Below are 20,009 nucleotides of genomic sequence, written 5' to 3' on the forward strand. Positions count from 1 at the left end.
TAGACACTCAGAAGTACCGGAAACCCCAGACACTCATACAAAGACATCTGGAAATAGGCAAAAACATGGCCACACAGATTGCAAGAGAAGATTTTATATTTAAAGTGGAACACTATCATGCCCATCCAATCTATCTGATTAAATACACACTTGGTCTTCCAGTTCCCTTTCTCCCCCCCATATGTTTCACTGAACTCTGCACATGTGCACACACGCGCATGCATATATATGTACATGCACACATAGGTGCTCATGCATGTACAAAAGCCTACAGGAACACAAACCGTTTTTCCAGGTGCCTGTCTCCCTTCATCTCACACTTAGTTGTGAACCCCATCAGCCTCTCAGTCTGCCCCCCTTGGCTCTTTCCCTCCTCTCTTCCTTCTCTCTTGGATGGCTTCCCTTCCCCCCTCCAGATGTCTGAGCCATCTCTCTGATTCATCCTCCTCGGGAAGGTAACGTGACCCCCTCCCCATCCTACTGCTCACTGTAACCAGGCTGGGAAGATAAAGGGGAAAAGAAGAGGAGGAGAAAGAGGAATGAGAGGAGCCCCCAGGTTAAGGAGTGGTCCTAGATAGTTGTGTGCGTGTTGAAGGTGGTGGGAGAGGCACAGCCTTGGGGTCGGCTGCCCCCTCCTCTCTCTGCTTTCTTTGCTATTTCCACAGTCACCTTGATTCTCAGTGCTGTGTTGTTGTTGTTGTTTTTTTCCTCCTCCTTTAGCCTGTTCCTTCTACCTGTTCCAGATTTCTTCCTTCCTCCCTCCCTCTCCTGCTCCCATCTCTTCTCTTTCCTCTCTCTCTACTCCTCCCCACCTCTTTCCCTGCAGAGCTGATGGGCTTTCTTCTGGGAAAGTCGAGCCACTGATGGAACCGAGAAGCCACTGCTGGCTATAGAGGGAAAGCACGTGAGTGAGTGAGTGAGTGAGTGTGTGTGTGTGTGTGTGTGTGACAGTGAGAGAGAGAGAGAGCGCGAGAGAGAGAAAGAGAGCAAAGGAGGGTCAGTGCTAGGAAGTGATGAGGAGGGGGTTGAGGACTGGTTCTGAAAGAGTCCCTGCACCCCTGACAGACAGCCCTTATCTCGGTTTCCAGAATCTTAGGGTGCGGGTGCCCTGCGTGTGCCCACAGGCACCCCTGTGTCCGCAGTTCTTGTGTGTCTGGCATGTGTCATTGTCACTCCCCCCTTTCCCTGCCCACGCCCCCGCACAGCTCTCTGCCTGCACCGCAGCCCCCTCCAGCCTCCCTCCTCCCTTTCATTCCTGCAGTGGCTGCTCCCCTGCCCCCTCCCCATTTCCGTCCTCCCCCCCACCCCCGCCCACGGGCTGGTCTCCCTTCACTGGACCCGGCTCGCTGATGGATTCTCTTTGCGCAATCTGTGCGTCATCGCCCCCCCCCCAGCTGTCCAAGCCCCCAACCCCAACGCCTCTGGCAGGAGATACGGACAAGGGGTCTGGTGGTAGAGAGGGGCTATCTCTGACGCTGCACACCCACCCCCACCCCTCCGCAACGCGTTCAAACCTTCCCTTTAAGCAGTGGAGAGAGCTGGAGTTGAGTCACCCCCCCAACCTGCGCAACCCCCTCCCCACCTGGTCTGCTCTCGCCCTCCAAACGTCCTTTGGGGGGAAGCAGAGGGAGGGAAAGAAGCAGGAGGAGGGTGCAGAGAGGTGGGCTGACAAGGAGCAAGCCGGGGCACCAACATACGCTACAGTGAGCTGGACAGAAGGACAGACACACCTTTTTCTCCAAACACGCACCGACTGTGAACAGACACGACATAGAGGCATACACATCCTCAGCCTTCCCCTTTCTTCCGACTCGGACCCTTTCCAACGGGATTACCAAAACCGCAAGATTCACCCATCTGCCCCGGCCCAGGGCCGGAACCCCGCACCGCAGGTCCGCGAACAGCGCCCGCAGGCGCGCAGATCAGTCCCTCCTCTCTCGGGTTCACGCCGTCCTTGGGTGTGTTCCCCATGGACCGTGCGTGCGGTCGGGGAATGGGGAGTCCAGCCCCTTCCTCGGCTTTGGAATCCTTATCCTCCCCCTCCCCAGTATGGATCTCCTACTGATGCCCAGTCAGACTCTGGGAGTGCCCCCATCATATTCGGCTCAGCGACGCGGGCTCCCGCAGCTGCAAGTTGCTCTGTAACCCACCCTCCCGCCTTGCAACGTCTCTGCATCCACCCTTCCATTCACTCTCCCATTCATTCATTCATCCTTTTCTCCTCGTCCCTCCTTCATTCATTCATAGCCCCCTGCCCCGCCCGCCTCAGCGATTTCATTCATTCATTCATTCATTCATTTCCCCGGTGCTCGGCTAGCGCACGCCCCTCCAGCCGAGGCTCCCGGCGCGCAGGCGCGGGCCGGGAGAGGAACACATTCTCCAATCACCGGGCTGCCCCCCACCTCGAGGCGCCCGCCCGCTTCCCCATGAATGAACATTGACGTCAATGGGGCGGGGCAAGCCCACGTGACCCTGCGCTCTCCCCTTTATAAGGCGGCAGCGGCGCGGGCGCTGTCCAGCGTGCTGAAGCCGGAGCGAGCGAGTCGCCCAGAGCCGCGCGGACCCAGCTGAGCCCAACCCACTGGACGCCAGAACTCGACCGTCGCTCCTATCCCAGCCACTGCTCGGAGCCGAGGCGGACGCGTCCCGATCTTCCCCTGTCCCCACCCTGCCCCGACCCTCTTCTCCACCTCCCGCATCGTGACACCAGCTGGTAAATACTCCGCTGTCCATCCCTCAAACCCTCGGCAGCCGTGGGCGTGAGGGAGGGTTCTCTCTCCTCCCGGATGGGGGTGTTAAAAACACAGCGGGGAGCCCCCGGTAAGGGTCCCTGGTATATGGGGGAGTCGCCGCTTTTCTCTTGCTGCTGAAGTCGCCCACGCACCATCCGGGGAGTCCTGTGGGGAGGGAGCAGAGATTTCCCCCCCTTATCTTAGCTGCTTAGTACGTGGGCGCTGGCAGTGAGATGGCTTAGGCAAGGGGGCGAGGAGGCACTGGGGGGAGCGCGGGTTGCGGACGTTTTCCCGTTTACACGACTCCAGAGAGCGGCACAACATCTTCCTCCTTTGCTCCTAAACGTCCCTCTTCTGGGTAAGGTTAGGGGGATGAGGGAAGCCCTGGATTTCCTGATTAAAGGTGGGGGAAGGGGATATAGAATCAGAGAGCGGAAAATTCTTACAGAAACCCTCTCTTTCTTTGGTCCCTTCTATTTTTCAGTCTCCGGCAGTCCTTTGGTCATGAAATCGCTCAGGTTGCCGGCTTCCACCCTCTTCTGCTACCTTCTACTGATCAAGGGGTTGGGAGCAGCGCCCCCGGGGCACCCTGAGGCGCAGCCACCTCCCCTCAGCTCTGAACATAAAGAGCCGGTAGCTGGGGACTCAGTGCCCGGGCCGAAGGATGTTAGCGCCCCAGAGGTCCGAACGGCTCGAAATTCTGAGCCTCAGGATGAGGGAGAGCTTTTCCAGGGCGTGGATCCCCGGGCGCTGGCCGCGGTGCTGCTGCAGGCACTTGACCGCCCCGCCTCGCCTCCCGCGCCCGGTGGCTCCCAGCAGGGGCCAAAGGAAGAAGCAGCAGAAGCTCTGCTGACTGAGACGGTGCGCAGCCAGACCCACAGCCTCCCGGCGCCAGAGACCCAGGCACCTGTGGCCCCGCCTCGCCCTCAGACTCAGGAGAACGGTCCCGAGGCTGGCGACCCTTCCGAGGAGCTCGAGGCGCTAGCTTCCCTGCTCCAGGAACTGCGAGATTTCAGTCCGAGCAGCGCCAAGCGCCAGCAAGAGACAGCGGCAGCAGAGACGGAAACTCGCACGCACACGCTGACCCGAGTCAACCTGGAGAGCCCCGGGCCGGAGCGAGTGTGGCGCGCTTCCTGGGGAGAGTTCCAGGCGCGCGTCCCGGAGCGCGCGCCCCTGCCACCCCCAGCTCCCCCGCAGTTCCAGGCGCGTATGCCCGAGAGTGGGCCCCTTCCTGAAGCCCACCAGTTCGGGGAAGGAGTGTCTTCCCCCAAAACACATCTAGGTGAGGCACTGGCACCCCTCTCCAAGGCGTACCAAAGCCTGGGCGCCCCTTTCCCCAAGGCGCGCCGTCCGGAGAGCTCACTCCTGGGCGGCTCTGAAGCGGGGGAACGCCTTCTACAGCAAGGGCTGGCGCAGGTAGAGGCCGGGCGGCGGCAGGCGGAGGCCACACGGCAGGCCGCGGCGCAGGAAGAGCGGCTGGCGGACCTCGCCTCCGACCTGCTGCTCCAGTATTTGCTGCAGGGCGGGGCCCGGCAGCGCGGCCTTGGGGGTCGGGGGCTGCAGGAGAAGGAGGAGGAGCGAGAGAGCGTGAGGGAGGATGCGGAGGCGGAGCAGGAGCGACGCGGCGGGGCGGAGAGGGTGGGGGAAGAGGATGAGGAGGCGGCGGAGGCGGAGGCAGAGGCGGAGGAGGCGGAGAGGGCGCGGCAGAACGCGCTGCTGTTCGCAGAGGAGGAGGACGGAGAAGCCGGAGCCGAGGACAAGCGCTCCCAGGAAGAGATGCCCGGCCACCGTCGTAAGGAGGCTGAGGGGGCAGAGGAGGGCGGGGAGGAGGAGGACGACGACGAAGAGATGGACCCTCAGACCATCGACAGCCTCATCGAGCTGTCCACCAAACTCCACCTGCCCGCAGACGACGTGGTCAGCATCATCGAGGAGGTGGAGGAGAAGCGGAAGCGGAAGAAGAACGCCCCTCCCGAGCCCGTGCCGCACCCCCGGGCCGCCCCCGCCCCCACCCACGCCCGTTCCCCGCAGCCCCCGCCCCCTGCCCCCGCCCCCGGCCGAGAGGAGCTGCCCGACTGGAACGAGGTGCTCCCACCCTGGGATCGCCAGGAGGACGAGCTGTTTCCCCCCGGGCCCTACCACCCTTTTCCCAACTACATCCGGCCGCGGACACTGCAGCCGCCCGCCACCTCGCGCCGCCGCCACTACCACCACGCCCTGCCGCCTTCGCATCACTATCCAGGCCGGGAGGCCCAGGCGCGGCGCGCGCAGGAGGAGGCGGAGGCGGAGGAGCGCCGGATGCAGGAGCAGGAGGAGCTGGAGAATTATATCGAGCACGTGCTGCTCCGGCGCCCGTGACCTGCCCCGGTCCCGCCCCCGCGCGCCGCCGCAGCGCGAGCTGCCACCCCCCTCCGTGTTACACCCCTCCCCTCTCGGTGTTTGCATGCTTCCCCCAGCCCCGCCCCCGGCCGCCTCCCGGCCCCGCCCCCGCCCTTGGGTCGCCCCGCCCCCGGGCTGCTCCTGGACCCGGCAGACCGCTTCCTGGATTCGAAGCCCGAACTCCCCAAACTCCCTCGAGGAGGCCCCCAGGGCCACCCCAGACGGGCGGGTGGTTTGAGCGAATTCCCTCCCCCACTACGGGCCTCTGTCCCTACCTAGTCCCTCTAGGGACGTCCCCGTCCGAAACCGGAAAAAGCTGTTCCAGTTAATTGTGTGAAGAAGTGTCTGTCTCCCGCCCTTTGGGCCTCCCAGGAGCCTCTCCGCCCTCTCCAGATCGCTGTGAATTTACCTATTCTTTCCCTTCTCTGTTGTAAATACCCCTCACGGAGGAAATAGTTTTGCTAAGAAATAAAAGTGACTATTTTATTAGGACTTTGTTCTCCGTTATTCACCCGTCCCCTTGGGCCTCCGTGGTCCTTCCCAAGGGGCGGTGAGGGAAGCGCCAGCCACAACAACCAACTCCTTCTGTTCAAAAGCGAGGGTGGTGGAACCACTTTCAACCGTATTTCAGAGCAGAGTATGGCCTGTACCTATTAAGAAAGCCTAAATTCCACTTCTAGCTTGGAGGTGGTGGAGGTAGTCATTGGTTCCCAGAGAGGGGCAGCTCCAGGGCACTTAGAAAGCTGTTCTATCCATGGTCCTCCAGCCACTTAGTACTGGTGGCTCCTCACAGTCCCTGTCCCACCTCATCCTGTCACCTCCCTTAACTGCCCCCTATACTCCCTGGTCCTGGGCACTTTACAACAGGGAGGAGGAACCTCCAGCCACAGAGGCGCCCCGCTTTTCACCACTTCTAAACACTTTGGTAAACGTACAGGGTTGGATATGCCCTTGAACCCCTGGTTTCTCTCTCCAAATACAACTAAACCAGTTGAATGAACTCTTCCACAAAGAAACTTCCCAGGAGTGAAACCATGTCCCCAGGAGCTGTTCCACCCTGGCCGAAGGCAGCTGGGTAGCTGGAGGCACCATGTTCAAGAGAGGCAATGAGCTGACAAATCCTTTTGGAATAGGGATGCCAAATAAATTACAGGAAGCTCAGTTAAATTTTCACTTTTGATAAACAAGGAATCTATTTGTATAGGATACCCTTATCCTAAAAATATTCATTATTATTCTAATTGAATGAGGTGTCCTCTATATGTGTGTGTGCGTGTGTGTGTTGTGTGTGTTTCTCTAACTCTGGCAATCCTATTTCGGAGGAGGTAAATGGGCAGTGTTCCCATGAGTGCTGATCCCAGGGTCCTTTCCTTCCTTCACAGAACCTAAGCAGGCAAAGTCCAGAAATGCTTTTCCTTTTATTTCAGAAGAAAGGAAATAAAGTCAGACGCTTCCCACACCCCACCCCTTAGCTCCTGACTCACCCAGAACATGGAGTGAAGGAGGAACAGTCTCCCATAAAGCCTGCCCTTCCCCCAACTCTCACTTCCCTCAAGTGGCAAGGTTAGAAAAAAATTAACCATGTTGTTCCTCCCCTGGCACTGGACAGAGTCCCCACTGCAGCCGAGGACCGAGGACGAAGAGGGTAGATGAGGACTCTCAGTACTCAGAAATCCCCCCCACCTGCACCCCAGGCAGAGAAGCTGCCCTGGCTGGCTACTGGGGCAGGGTGGAGGTAGGTTATGGGGTAAGGGAGAAGAGAAGAGCCCTGAAAACCTTTTCCCTTTAACCTGACGTATTTATATATTTACAGTTAGAAGGGAGGGGAACAAGTTTTAGGTAACATTAGTTCTTCAAAGGCAGGGAATGAAAGCCAAATAGCACCCCCATTTTGTTCACATTTTCCTACCTCCTAAAACCTTCATTGGGGAGAGGGGAAAGAGGAGATACAGGTGGAGGGAAGGAATGTTTGAGGGTCCCAAGCCCACAGCTCACTCCGAAAGAAGGTGAGGCAGCAGAGGAGGGGCAGCTGGGTCCCACCAAGAAAAGGGGCACTCGCGCCCTGCCTCTCCACCAGCTCCCCACAGCTCCACGAGGCCCAGGCGGGGGGGTGGGGCTATGCCAGACCCATCTCCTCCAGCACACTGCGAGGCGACTCATCCTCCTGAGGCAGGGACAGAGAGTGACGCAGAGACACCAGGACAGGCAGACAAGGAATGTGGGCAAGACAACGACAGTCACACGAGTGGGGCGGGGGGGTAGTACAGAGAGACACAGGGAGGGGAGAGAAAAGCCAAAGTGAGCTCAAGGCTAGAACAGTTAGGGACCCTTCAGGGGAGCTGCCCAGTCTCCAGGGACTACCCTCTAGAGCCAACTGTGGTAAGGAGGGGGTTCTGGTTGAGTCCACCACCACCCAGAAAACCTAAAACCAGAAGCTTGGGGAGCAGGGGGCTCATTCTTGGTCTCTGAGGGGGAAAGGGAATGAAGCTGGGGCTGAGGGGTGGGAAGCCTGCTTTCTGTAGATTGGGGGTGCCAGGTGCCAGATGGCCAGGTCCTTGTATTCAGAGTGGGGGCAGGGAGTAATAAATTGGCATCAAATCCCTGAGGGAAAGTGAACCATACTGCAGAGAAATGAGTCATTAGGGTCTGAGCAGAGCTCTAGTAACAGGGGTAGGTGTATGTGCCAGGCACTGTGTGTGTGTGCATGTGTATGTGTATGTGTGTGTGTGTGTGTGTGTGTGTGTGTGAAGGGGAAGTTGGACCAGTGAAGTGGCAAGTTCAATTCTGCCCTTTCTCCTTCTGCAGAGATGAGCCCCCATCTCTCCCCCTCCTCAGAGCCAGCTCAGGCCAGCTTGCTTGTCATTGCAGATTCCGGTGACTCATCTCCCTGCACCAAGTCTCAGCAGTGGCACAGCAGAGAGGGGGCAGGCAGTAATGGGGTGAGGGCGGGGGTGTCGGATAGCGGGAGAACCAACAGCCAGGCACCCTCAACCCCAACCCCCAAACTCCCGCAGCCCTTTGCTTTTGTGGAGCAGAGGCTTTTGAGTGTACGTGTCCTTGTGTGTTTAAAAAGGGGGTGGGGGAGACACCAGGGAAAAAAGAATTATCTCTCAAGTGCCCCTCTCCAATTCCCTGAGCAGTCCTAAATGCCCAGAGAAGGATGGGACACAGGGGATTTGGCTGGGATGAACACCCTGGGTCTTGGGGGAAGGAGGGAGAGCTGGCACAGGCGGGCTCCCTGCCACCAGGACCTCCCATGCTGAGCAGTCAGTGCTTGAGGGCAAGCTGGCCAACTGGGCGCCGTGGGGGCGGGACACCACAGGGAGGGGGGCCCCCTTGGCGGCTGGAAGGGGGCAGCCATGGATGGCAGGCAAGGTGTCCAGGGAAGGGAGGGTATGCTTCCTCCTCCTCACTGTCCTGGGCCCGTACCTCCTGCAGCAGGTCGGCCTGCTCAATGGCCTTCAGCACACTCTTCTTGGAGGTGTCCTGGACATCACCCCCCATTAGAAACTCATCCAGGATGAAGTAGGCCTTCTCAAAGTTGAAGATGATGTCCAGCTCGCACACCTGGGAGGACAGAGAGAAGGCAGAGTTGAGTGTCAAGGGGCATTTGCATCCCACCTGCACCCTAGCCGCCTGCCTCTTTCCTTATCATGGCTCCACGTTCTTCTTGACAACTTCTCCCACTTCCTGCTCTTGCCCCAGGTCTATGATCAACCCCCTCCCTCCGCCACCACCACCAATCCCTAGGCCTTAGTACCTTGACTTTTCCTTCTCTCCTCTTGCCTTTTTCTCTGTGAACATGAAATATTACTTGCCCTAATCTACCCTTGACTGTGGTTCCTGCTGCTTTTCCCCCCAAAATCTGTGACACTGTTCCCATAGGGGCCAGGCTAGCCTCTCTCCCTGGGCACTACAGCGCAGGGAAGGAAGAGATTCTAGATCATGGGCAGAAAGACTTGAGTTCCAAGCAGGGCTCTGCCACTACGCAGCTAGATGGACATGTCGTTTCATTTTTCTGAGTTTGTTTTCTCATCTGAAAATTGAGATAACAACACCTACTCACAGTATTAAACGAGGAGCAGACACAAGAACCTGAAAGCACTTTGTAAACTGTTAAGTGGGGTATATGTGATGGAGTTATTACTCTTCCCCATCTAAGATCTGAGCTGACTATCAATGCCCAGGCTATACCCCAGTTCAGTTAACCCAGAATTGCTGGGCATGGGACCCAGGTGTCACTGATTAAAAAACAATAACCAAGAAAACCCCCCAACACTCCAGAATATTCCAATGCAAAGTCAAGTCAGGAGCCAGTGATAAAATCTGAATGTGGTCTTCGTCCTTTTGAGACTTCTGAGCTGAGCTCTAGATGGACTGATTCTGGTGCACACCCCTCCCCTGGGCTGATTAAGGGATATGGCTAATAGGCTTATGGTTTAAAGAGGGGAATTAATTACTGTTCTCACTACTCCAACTTTGCCTCTTCTAAATCTTCCAGGCAGAGACTAGAAGGGTCCCGGGGTTTGGTAGAAAGAGGGGACTGCTGGGTACGAACAGGGTGGGTGGGGAAACTTACACTGCCGAAGTATTTGTCCAGGAGCTCCACATACCGGTGGATCAGCTCCAGCGTGATGAGCTCATTGTCTTGGCCCTCAATGGCACAGCAGAAGTAGAGGCTGGCATATCTGAGGACAGGGGCACACGTGGGGTAGCTGGAGGGGCTGCTGCACCTGCTTCAGGATCCAGGCTTCTTGCACCCAAACCTCCCATTCCTCATTCCCAGCGCAGGGTCTGGTGTCCATTGGACATAGGCGGGGTGGCCCCAGGGTATGCAAATAGTGACAACTCACTCTGTCTCTTGGTGACTCTCACAAACGGAGGCTAACACACAAGCTCTTTCCCTTTTGCCCTCTGACCTGTTCAGTTTGACTCAGCAAAAACCTGAGCCAAGTAATCCACCTGCTCAGAGAAGGAACTGGACAGAGTGTGTCTGTGTGCGTGTGCGTGTGCATGTGCGTGTGCGTGTTTGGGGAAAGGTGGTGCAGGATCTATCACTGTTGAATGAGGCTGCAAGGGACACGTACGATGGACAGGATAGGGCCTTGGTGACAGAGGTATGTGCGTAAAGTAGGTGTCAGGCATGAGCAAAACAAACGGGGAGCAAAACAAAGAATTTCTTCAAGGTAAGTTTGGAAATTGAAGGAAACTGGAGTCCATCACTGACCTCCAGATGTCCTTAGCTCCCTGTTCTCCCTGACCTTATTTCTCAGCCATCTGAACCACTGCCAGACCCCCACCAAGCAGGATCCAGATAGCTGTGAAAGTAGGCGGCAAATCACCTCTTATAGACGACTTTGAGATCCCTCCACTCCAAGAAGCTGCACATCTTGGGCTTGCGAGCCAGAACAACCTGCATAAGCTCCCGGACCATTTTCTTTCGCTCCTTGTCTGATGTGGCCAGGTACCATTTCTGCAGCCGCAGCTTTCCCTGCCGGCTGAACAGCAGCATGAATCGCATCTAGGGGGCAGGGGCAGAGCTGAGGGTCAGAGATTCTGTTCCCTGGTTTTGTTTACTCCATAAACACAGTCATACATGCGTCCTACAAGTGCAGCTAACCCCTGTCCATTCACGGCTCCCACTGGCTTCAAAAATCAGCCCTTGCTGGTCAACTCTGGGTATCCCCACCAGCAGGTGCCTTTACTTCTGGGGGCATGTCTGACTTTGGAGTCTGTCATTTGGGTTCAAATCCTCCTGGCTCCAGGAGTTGAGAAATTTGCCTTGGGCAATTATTTTACCTCTCAGGGCCTCATTTTCCTGGTCTGTATGATGGATGTAATATAAGTACCTACCTGTTTGGAGGGATTAAATGAGTTGATATATGCAATTGTGCCTGTCACGTGGTAAGCATTGGAACACAATAGGTGTCACTATTATCATGCCTTCATCTCTTGTTTCCTACCTCTGCCTTCCAAAGGTCAGTCAAATGCCCAGTACAGTGACAAGCAGCTCATAGATGAAGTCAAAGAGATGTCTGCTTTCTTCTGTGGTCCTTCTTTCTATCCACCACCATGCCGAAATGAAGGGTTTTGTCTCTCCAGAAGCTACTTCAATTCTCCACCCCATCCTGGCCATACACCCTTGTGGATATCCCCAGTACACTGCCCTCCAGTGCTAGTCATATGCCCAGGGGTAGATTCCACCCTCTTCTCTCCTCAGCCATCCAGGCCTCTGGCCACTGACAGTCCTCTCTTTTTTTCCTTCTAGGGTGCCTCTTGCTATGCCCCCACTCCTCTTCAGATACCAGGTGACCAATTTCTCTTTCAGTTCCTTGGTTAAGGACACCATCACCCGGGGTGGTTCCCGAAGCTTTGTGAAACAAACTGCACGCTGAGTAGAGTGGGGAGGAGTGCAGAGTCGTCACTACCCCGTGCACCCCCAGCTTTCAGTTCCAGGGGGTCCAGGCTACATCCTGGAGTTAGCTCCTCCCTGGACATTACCACGGCTGGAATCCGTGGGTGTCTGACACAGTACTTGCTTAGGAGGCTAGATCAGAAATCAAGGGTTTGGGGTGGTGGGGAAGGGGACACGCTGCTAGCGTGACGGGAGGGCAACAGAGGGGCGCTTGGGAGCCCTGCGTGTCTGAGACTGGGGGGCGGGGAAGCGGGAAGCCAGCAGGAAGACGGAAGGCCTGGGCTCCGGAAAGAGAATGGGGCGGGGGACGGAGAGCCAAGAGCACGGGGTCTGGGGATCCGAAGCCTGGGTCCTGGAGAGCAAGACCTCGAGTCCATTTGGCTTTCCCACCTCACCTCAGCCTGTGGACGAGCAGGGCGATAAACCGAGGCAGGACGTCCACTCCTCGGACCCGGAAACTCTCCCCTCCCACACAGCCTCTGCTCTGGGCTGCACCCGAACAGAGGGTCTTGTGACCCGCCAACCCCGCGGCCCCCTCCGCCGGCAGGCCCCGGCGCCCCTCTTCCTCGGGCGGACTTCCCTGCGGGAGTGAGTGGTCGGGACCCCTCGGACCGCCACCCGCGCGCTCCCCCAGGCTCGGGACGGTCCCGCCGCCCCTAGTCAGCCCCCTCTCGCCCCACAAATGCGCCTCCTCCCCGCCCCTTCTCCCTAAAGCCATTTCCAGCTGCTGTTCCTTCCGAGGCCGGCTGGCCCACCCGCCCGGGTAAGTGGGGCCTCCGAGGACCGGAGGAAGAGAGGGCGGCCCCCGAGGACCCCCGCAGGTGCAGCCCACGCCCCTCGGTTCCCCCTCCCCTCCCTCTCCGCACAGCCTACCATCCTGCAGCCTCCGGCTCGGCGCGACCCTCTTCGGCCACCGTACGCGCCAGCTCCACTCCCTTTCTTCTCCTTTCTCCTCCTTCCCTCCCTCTTGCCTGAAGCCCCGCCCCATCCCGCCCCGGCTCGGAGGCCCTTCGAGGGGCGTACTGCGCAGGCGCCAGCGCTGCGGGGCGCGCGGGCGGGGCTGGAGGCGGAGAAGCGGAAGCCATGGCAACCAGGTCCTCGACTTCAGCTTTGAGTAGCTCTGTCGTCATGGTAACAAGGCCGTCTGGTGGGCAGGTTGGAGGATGGGGGAGGAGGACAATGAGGTCCTCGCGCTTCGGAACCTTGGGGGGAAAAAGGCGGGAAAAGGAATGAGAGGTGGAGGGGACGACCATTGGAGTTATGAGGCAGTAGGGAAGACTGATGGAGGGCGGGGGCGATGGAAAGGGCTCAGAGTGGGAACTGGATGTGGGGAGGGAGCCCTGACTTGAGGAGGACTAGACAAAGCGTGGTGGTGATGGGGGGTGGGGGAGGCTGACGTGACATGAGTATGGAGTCCAAAATAGATACGCACTGAGAACCTGCTAGATGCGGCACTCGCCTGAAGTAAGAGAAATGTGTAGGTAATGAAGGAGATGGGAAAGAAAAGAAAAGGAGGGGCTGACATGAAAGTGATGAGAGGAAAAGGTGGGGAGGAGCACGCATGAGCTGAAAAGAGTCTCTTTGAGATGTTCCGGTAGCACCGGTCGAAACTGAAAAGAGGCAGGTGTCACCTGGACACAAGTGTAAAAATGAGGCTGTGAATTGCAACATGGACTTTTCGTGCACATGTGAGCACGCACGCCTGTGCGCGTGTGTGTTTCCTCGCGGTCAAGTAAAGTGGTTGGCACGTCGGGATAAGAGAAAATCGTCCATTTTTTCATGTTGAAAATGACGGTATTGCTTTTGAGTAGCACTTGAAGGAATTGTTGGTAAGGCCTCACCTTGTCTCCATTTTATATTTTTTTTTTCTTACTCTTAAGTATTGAAGTAATATGCTATCCTTGCAAGACAGGGGGCCTAATTTGCCTGGGATGCAGTGTGGCCTCTGACCCTTAATAGATGCTTGGCCTCAGGTGAGTCATTTAGCTCTCAGTTTCCTTATTAGAAAACTGAGGATGGCCATATCTGCCTTGCAGGGCTGTTTTGAGGATGTATAGAAAGTATCCTGGATAGTCAACACTTGATGATATCGCTGTTCACTTTCTCCCTTTCTCAGCTTCTTACTTCTACTTTTTCTTTTTTCTTCATCAGTCTCCTTTCTCCTCTGTCTATACCTTCAGCTTGCCGGTGACTTAGAGGTTGGCTGAACTATCTTGGTATTTTTCCTTTTTTAGGTCAAGAATAAGATCAATAGAGCCCGCTGTTGGAGCTAGGAAGGATAAATCATTACTGAGTGAAAAGAAGGAAAGGAGGTATGTAGAAGGGGCAGAAGGCAAAAGGGATGAAAAGAGATGTGCTACGGGAGGGGAGAGGAGCTTGTAGGTAAGGAAGTAATGAGCCGTGAGGCAGAGACCTAAACCCGAGAGCTGAGCAACAGTGCATGGAAATTTGGAAGCTCTAGAGATGTGAACTCCTACACTCCTTGGAAAGCTGATACTTTCTAGAATTCCTTGTCTCAACGTGGTATGCCTCGCTGCAGAAAAGAGAAGATTCATGAGAGAATTGTTAGAAATGCAGGTTTTGCTCATGTGGAGTCCTAGACTTCAAGTGGTTCATACTAGTTTGAAGTCCGTGGACCAGATCTCTTCACTGTTAGCAACTGATGAATGTAGCGAATCTCTGAGTTAGTGGATCCCACTTGGCTTGTGTCTGCAGAGGAGGAGTTCAGAGTTCAGGCACAGGGCAGTTGGGAGTCATTATGGTTGCAGGAGCTGGTGAATAACTTGATGAGAGCAGTTTTAAGAAAGTTAATCTTATAGCAATGAGGGGACAATTTGAAAGGATAAATGGAAGGCAGGAAGATCATCTTTGGGAATCTAGGCACAAAGATGAAATGGAGAGGGACAAGTTGGAGAGATGCCTGTAATGGGCCAATCAACTGACGTTGATAACTCATCTAAGTAAATGAGAAGGAAGAGTCAAAGATAAGTCTGGAGGGTTAGAGGGGAGATTCACTTTTATAGGTGCAGATGGCAGATTGTCACCCTACAAACCATGCTGAAACCTCCCCGGGCCATTTCTTATCTGGTTGTAGCAGTGGTTCCTGCAGTGGTTGGAGGGATGGCCTGAAACCTTTCATCCCTATGATTTTACGGTCTGTGTTTCTCCCTCTTGTGATGCTCTCTGCATCCATTTTTTAAAAAAGGGTCCCATCCCAAGACCCTGAGATCACGACCAGAGCCAAAATCAAGAGCCAGACACTTAACCAACTGAGCCACCCACATGCCCCTGCACCTATTTTTTGCACATTTTTTAAGTAGTTCATAGTTCCCTGATTATGTCATTAGTAGCCATGTTTGTTTTGTTTTGTTTTTTAACTGAACAATTGAGACCTTACCATGTGCTGTTCCTAATAGTCTGGACAGTTAGAATACCTTCCGTGGTAGGTATTTGCTATTCTCTTTTACCTCCCAGGCTTTAACCCCTCCTTCTAGGGTTCAGGAATCCCACCTTAAGAGTCTAAGGGGAGATAGGACAACCTCCCAGGGAAGCATGTGAAGTTTCCTGACATTCGCTTTTGCAGCCTTCATTGTGTCCACAACATTGGCATGTCTGCCAGTCCGTGCATCTGCCCAGACTTTGGTCTGGGAAGGAATGAGGTGATGAGGGGGAGGTAAGACTCTGGCAGAGGGCCAGAGGATCAAAATTTAGGGTACCGATGCAGCAGTACCAATGGCAATGTCCTGTGCCCATTGAAGGTTAGGGTGGGGGCACTGATGTGATTTTGGGGTGTGGTATCTAGGCCAAGACCTCCCTCTGGTTCTCTGGCCCTCCTGGCAATTCCCCAAGCTCCCCAGTTTCCTTTGGTGCTTCCCTTAGCTAGAGTTGGTTTCTCTTTTCAAAAGCCCTGAGTGGTAAACTCCTTAAGCATGCCATCTTGTCTGCCGGCTGTGCGTGTAAGTCGCCTTGTTTCTTCCACTGGATTGGAAGCTCCTTCCAGGGATGGTATCTTGTTCGTCTTTTATTTCTTCACAGCATCCTTCAGTAGAGTGCTTGTTGATTAGTCATGGATCCATGACTAATAATCCATGGATTATCATGGATATGATTGGTATCCATGATTATCAAATCTAGATATTTAAATCTTCTAATACAGAATATGCTATATTCTAATATTGCAAATAGTGGTAGCATGTTCGGTATCTATTATTTCTACTAGAGGATCAACTGTCTTCTTTTGCTGTTTCTGCTGTGCCTGGCACGTGCCTAACATACAGCCGGAGATATCCAACATTGGTTCAACAAGTGTACACTGGGTCCCCTGTTTGAAAATTCCATTGTCCTCTTAAACTTCATTGAGTTGTTTCCTTCACCTTCCCCTGAAACCATCCCCTCTCTTGGTTTCCCATTGTAGTCAGTGTCACCGCCTTTTCCTAGGCTTGCAGACTATAATCCTGGGACATGAAGGATAAACAAGAAAGCAAGGCTGACTCAAGAGACATGGGCCAGACGTGCCTAACCAGATCAGGAGAGGGTGTTTGGAAGCGGGGGAGAGTTGACTGGCTCTGAAGGCCAACCTGGTGACTTGGGACTTCCTTCTCAGGTGTGTGCCTTGAACATGACTTGCCAATATTGTTCCTTTGTCATTTTGTTCACACTGTTTTCTGAAATGCCCTACCATTCCTGCCCTACAGACCCAAATCCACCTTATCCAACCTGGAATTTTCCAGCAAGCACCCACTCCTGATGAGCCTGACACTCTAGTGTAGACCTTGGCGATCATTTTGACCATGCTCCCCTCCACCGTCTTTTGCAGTGACTCACATAACATTTCAGCTTTTTGGCATCTAGTCTCCCTAGGTACTTGATAGTGAGAAAGATCACTTGTGCCTTTTAAGAGGGCTTCGCAGCATCTGGGATCAAGTTAAGCTTTTAAATAAATACTTGTTAAATTGTATGGGGTTCAAACTTGGCAAGATTTTGGCTGAGGGTACAGCTGCTTTGCTTCAAGAAAAGCTTTCCACTGGAATCAAAGCGACATCTGGTGGCTAGGGAATAAAGGAAAAGGCTATGTGGTGGTAGGCGTGCAGGCTGAAGGCAGAGGTGTAAGGATGGGCTGGTGGCTGGCACGTGGGGGCAGGGACACCTGTGTTCACAAATGTCACACAGAGGGGAAGCACAGTGTAACAAGGAGCACAGGGGCACCTGGGCTGTTTGGTAATAATAGTAATAATAGTAATAATGATAATAACAACAACAACAACAACAGTAACAAGTTTCTCAACCCCTCTCTGCCTGGTTCCTCATCTCTACATAAGTATTTGCTACTATTACAACGAAACTTACATGAGGAGCCACCTAAAAAAAAAAAAAAAGTGGCTTGGAAAACAGATGGTGTCTCCTTGACAAGCTTCATTCTGATGGAATATTTTTACCATGGAGGGATTTACAGAATGAGTCATACTCATTGCCCACGCGTGGGCAGATAAATAATTCCACTGTGTGAGGTTTATAAGAAATGTGCAGTAATGATGGCTGGAAGTAGATCTTGTTGGTTTTTCATTTCTAAAGAGTTGGAGGAGGCGAGATCTGGAAGGGTGAGGAGGGGGGGCACCGGGTGAAGCCAGGCAGGGCAGGCTTTGTCCTGTGAAGTTGTATCATCATCTCTGTCCCCAAAATATCTGAGAAAAGCAGAGGGCACAGTTAAATAGGGCACTTTCCAGAGCAAACTCTTTCTCTGCGGGGGTGAGGGCTTCTGATGAACCCTTCTCTTCTGAGACTTCTCAGCATGTATGGATGGTCTTTTGAACTATACACTGTTGAATTGGGCTAACCTGTTCTGCTTTTTGAGACTCTTTCAGTTTCTAAGCAAATCTGTTACAGAGGGATATATTCTCACCAACTAGCCCAGTGCCTGGAATTGGTCATATTTTTCAGGGTGTAAGGAGAACAGAAGATCTCTCTGGGTCCCTGTACCCCTGAATTCTTAAGCCGTTGCTCTCATGACTCCAGCTATCCACTATGAGCCCAAAGGGAGATCTGTACAAGAAGAAGGAATGATTGCACAGGAAGAGGAATACTTTAGCACCAGCTGAAGCTTTGGCTACAAATCTCAGTGATCTTGTGAACTGGATCAGGCCGTGTCTGGTGTGGGCATTTCTGCTCTGAGTCAGCTAGAAGTAGGCCAAGTCGCTTCTAAGGGCCCCTTTCTCTGGTTCTGTGGTGAGTTCTAATTCTATCTTGGTCCCACAGAGCTTGCCAGAGAATTGAAAACGAAAGAGGACACACTCACTGAAGTTGAGAGCACCTTTCTAAAGCTCGAAGTAGCTTCAGTGGACTATGCATTCTGGTCCCTTATCCTTCTCTGCCCTTCCCCTTATCCTTCTACCACTTAACTCCCATCCTTACCCACTTCCTCCATCCTTCTCCCTACCCCTATCCTTCCCACATTTCCTTCCTTCCTTCCTTCCTTCCTTCCTTCTTTTCCTTCCTTCCTTCCTTCTTTCCTTCCTTCCTTCCTTCCTCCCTCCCTCCCTCCCTCCCTTCCTCCCTTCCTGAGTTTACATTTTAATTCCAGCAGAGTTAATCCATTGGCTTTCTAAGGAAAAAGGAAGACCTTCCTTCCAGGTTTTTATTGGGTTTTGAGGGCTTTCTAACTATATGGACCCTCAAGGGAGAAGAGAAAGCCTGATGAATCCAAAGAGAGGAATCCATAAGGAGAAGATGCCAAACAACTGCATCCCTTTTGAACAACTTAGTGCACTATGTTGGAGGTACCCCAAAGGGTCCCTAACTGTCCCCAGGGAATGAAACAGGAATGACAGAGTCAGGGAGATTGCCTTTAGCAAATGTTGAATGGCTGGGGAGCGAGTAGGTGAATGAACGTCCTTTCTGGATTTACATCATAATTTAAACTTGCTCCAAGGAAGCTTAACACAATTAGAGAAAATTATAATGTGAAGGTTCTTTTAGTTAGAGGCCTAAAATCTATCTTTACTCATAGCAGAGGGCTTATTTAGAAAAGTTGTGAAGCCTTATTTAAGCTTGGGAAGAGGTATGATTCTAACCAGGCAGAATGATCACTTTTGACTGTTTTGTGCCTTTTGAAAATGTCTATATTATTAGAGTCACATGACTGCAGGATTGAGAGATTCTTGATAGCTCCTTAGCCCTGCTGCTAGAAGTTACCCCATGGATACAGGAGCCCACGTGCACTGGGATAAACATGCAAGAATGTCCATCTCAGCATTGTTGGTAACAACAATAAAAAAGCCATGAAACCACCAAAATCCATCAGTGGTGGTTAAGGAATTAGAGTGCATCTATAGATGCAACTGGTACAGAGAACGAGGGGCAGGTGCGTTGGATGCATCATTAGGTAAATAAAGCAAGCTACAGAGCACTGTGTGTGTGTATGCATTATATATATGTATATATATATATGCATATATATATATGAAATGGCCTAATTTGTGTGAACGTGCAGAATATTTTAAATATGCATATAAATGCTTATTGAAGTTCTTTTTTAAAAGATTTTATTTATTTATTCATGAGAGACAGAGAGAGAGAGAGAGAGAGAGAGGCAGAGACACAGGCAGAGAGAGAAGCAGATCCATGCAGGGAGCCTGACGTGGGGCTTGATCCCGCTTATTGAAGTTCTAAACACTGAAGAAACTGTGGACCAATTAAGTGACCACTTTTACCTTTCAAACTGAATAACTTATTATAAGCATGTGTTCGGTTATCACTTAAACAAGTCACCTCATATTTAAAATTAAATTTGAATTAAAGGGGCACCTGGGTGGCTCAGTGGTTGAGCGTCTGCCTTTGGCTCAGTTCGTGATCCTGGGGACCTGGGATCGAGTCCTGCACCAGGTTCCCCACAGGGAGCCTACTTCTCCCTCTGCCTGTCTCTGGCTCTCTCTCTGTGTCTCTTATGAATAAATAAGTAAAAATCAATCAATCAATCAATCAATACGGGCTAAAATAGATACTTCAAAAAGTATAGCCTGACTGTGGAAGCAACGCCACCAAGAACAGTTCCGGTGATGGAGAGCTCACTACCTAATAACACTCAGACAGCATTTTGACCAAGAGTTCCCAGATGGTAATTCATTCCTATTAAGACAAGACTTAGGGACACCTGGCTGGGTCAGTCGGAAGAGCATCCAACTCTTGATCGTGAGTTCATGAGTTTGAGCCCCATGTTAGGCATAGAGATTCCTTAAAATAAATAAAGAATTTTTTTTTTTTTTAAAAGAGATGACCTAGCTTTCCAGGAGGCTGGATCTATCAATCCTATCTTTAGGATTCTGGAGCTGGACAGCATACAATTTTGACAGCTAGTTCTTGGGTTTTTTTTTTTTTCCAGTTTAAAAGGTGACTTTTTTGAAGATAGAATGGAAAATAATTGGGGAAGGTATGTCCTCTGACAAGAGCCTTCAGGAGACTAGAGGAAGAGAATAAAAGACTTTTCAGGA

The 20,009-nt window shown here is 53.1% G+C and overlaps 2 protein-coding genes across 3 annotated transcripts; one reads left to right on the forward strand and one right to left on the reverse strand.

Annotated features, from left to right (window-relative positions):
* The first annotated feature begins 2,525 nt into the window (after positions 1–2,525).
* VGF (VGF nerve growth factor inducible) lies at positions 2,526–5,597 on the forward strand. 2 transcript variants are annotated; one of them, XM_041749876.1, is made up of 2 exons: positions 2,526–2,713; positions 3,217–5,597. In XM_041749876.1, exon 2 carries the CDS (start codon positions 3,237–3,239, stop codon positions 5,088–5,090), a length of 1,854 nt encoding a protein of 617 aa, XP_041605810.1. In that variant the 5' UTR covers positions 2,526–2,713; positions 3,217–3,236; the 3' UTR covers positions 5,091–5,597. The 2 variants fall into 2 exon arrangements, with proteins under 2 accessions (XP_041605810.1, XP_041605811.1); XM_041749877.1 differs by lacking the exon at positions 2,526–2,713 and adding an exon at positions 2,981–3,090.
* Positions 5,598–6,510: 913 nt separating this feature from the next.
* AP1S1 (adaptor related protein complex 1 subunit sigma 1) lies at positions 6,511–12,524 on the reverse strand. Its single transcript, XM_041749881.1, has 5 exons — positions 12,400–12,524; positions 10,454–10,632; positions 9,691–9,799; positions 8,541–8,678; positions 6,511–7,275 (listed from the first exon to the last, which is right to left on the reverse strand). The coding sequence occupies exons 1-5, from the start codon at positions 12,400–12,402 to the stop codon at positions 7,228–7,230; spliced, it is 477 nt and encodes a 158-aa protein (XP_041605815.1). The 5' UTR covers positions 12,403–12,524; the 3' UTR covers positions 6,511–7,227.
* Positions 12,525–20,009: the final 7,485 nt, after the last annotated feature.

Source organism: Vulpes lagopus, chromosome 3, assembly GCF_018345385.1.
Source record: "Vulpes lagopus strain Blue_001 chromosome 3, ASM1834538v1, whole genome shotgun sequence".
Lineage (NCBI taxonomy): Eukaryota > Metazoa > Chordata > Mammalia > Carnivora > Canidae > Vulpes > Vulpes lagopus.

Coding starts and splice junctions, on each gene's coding strand:
- VGF (XM_041749876.1), top strand. CDS start 3,237: ATGAAATCGCTCAGGTTGCCGGCTTCCACCCTCTTCTGCTACCTTCTA.
- AP1S1 (XM_041749881.1), bottom strand. Junction 9,800..10,453: donor CTCAAAGTCGTCTATAAGAG/GTGATTTGCCGC, acceptor CCCTGTCCTCAG/ATATGCCAGCCTCTACTTCT. Junction 7,276..8,540: donor AGGCCGACCTGCTGCAGGAG/GTACGGGCCCAG, acceptor TCCCTGCCTCAG/GAGGATGAGTCGCCTCGCAG.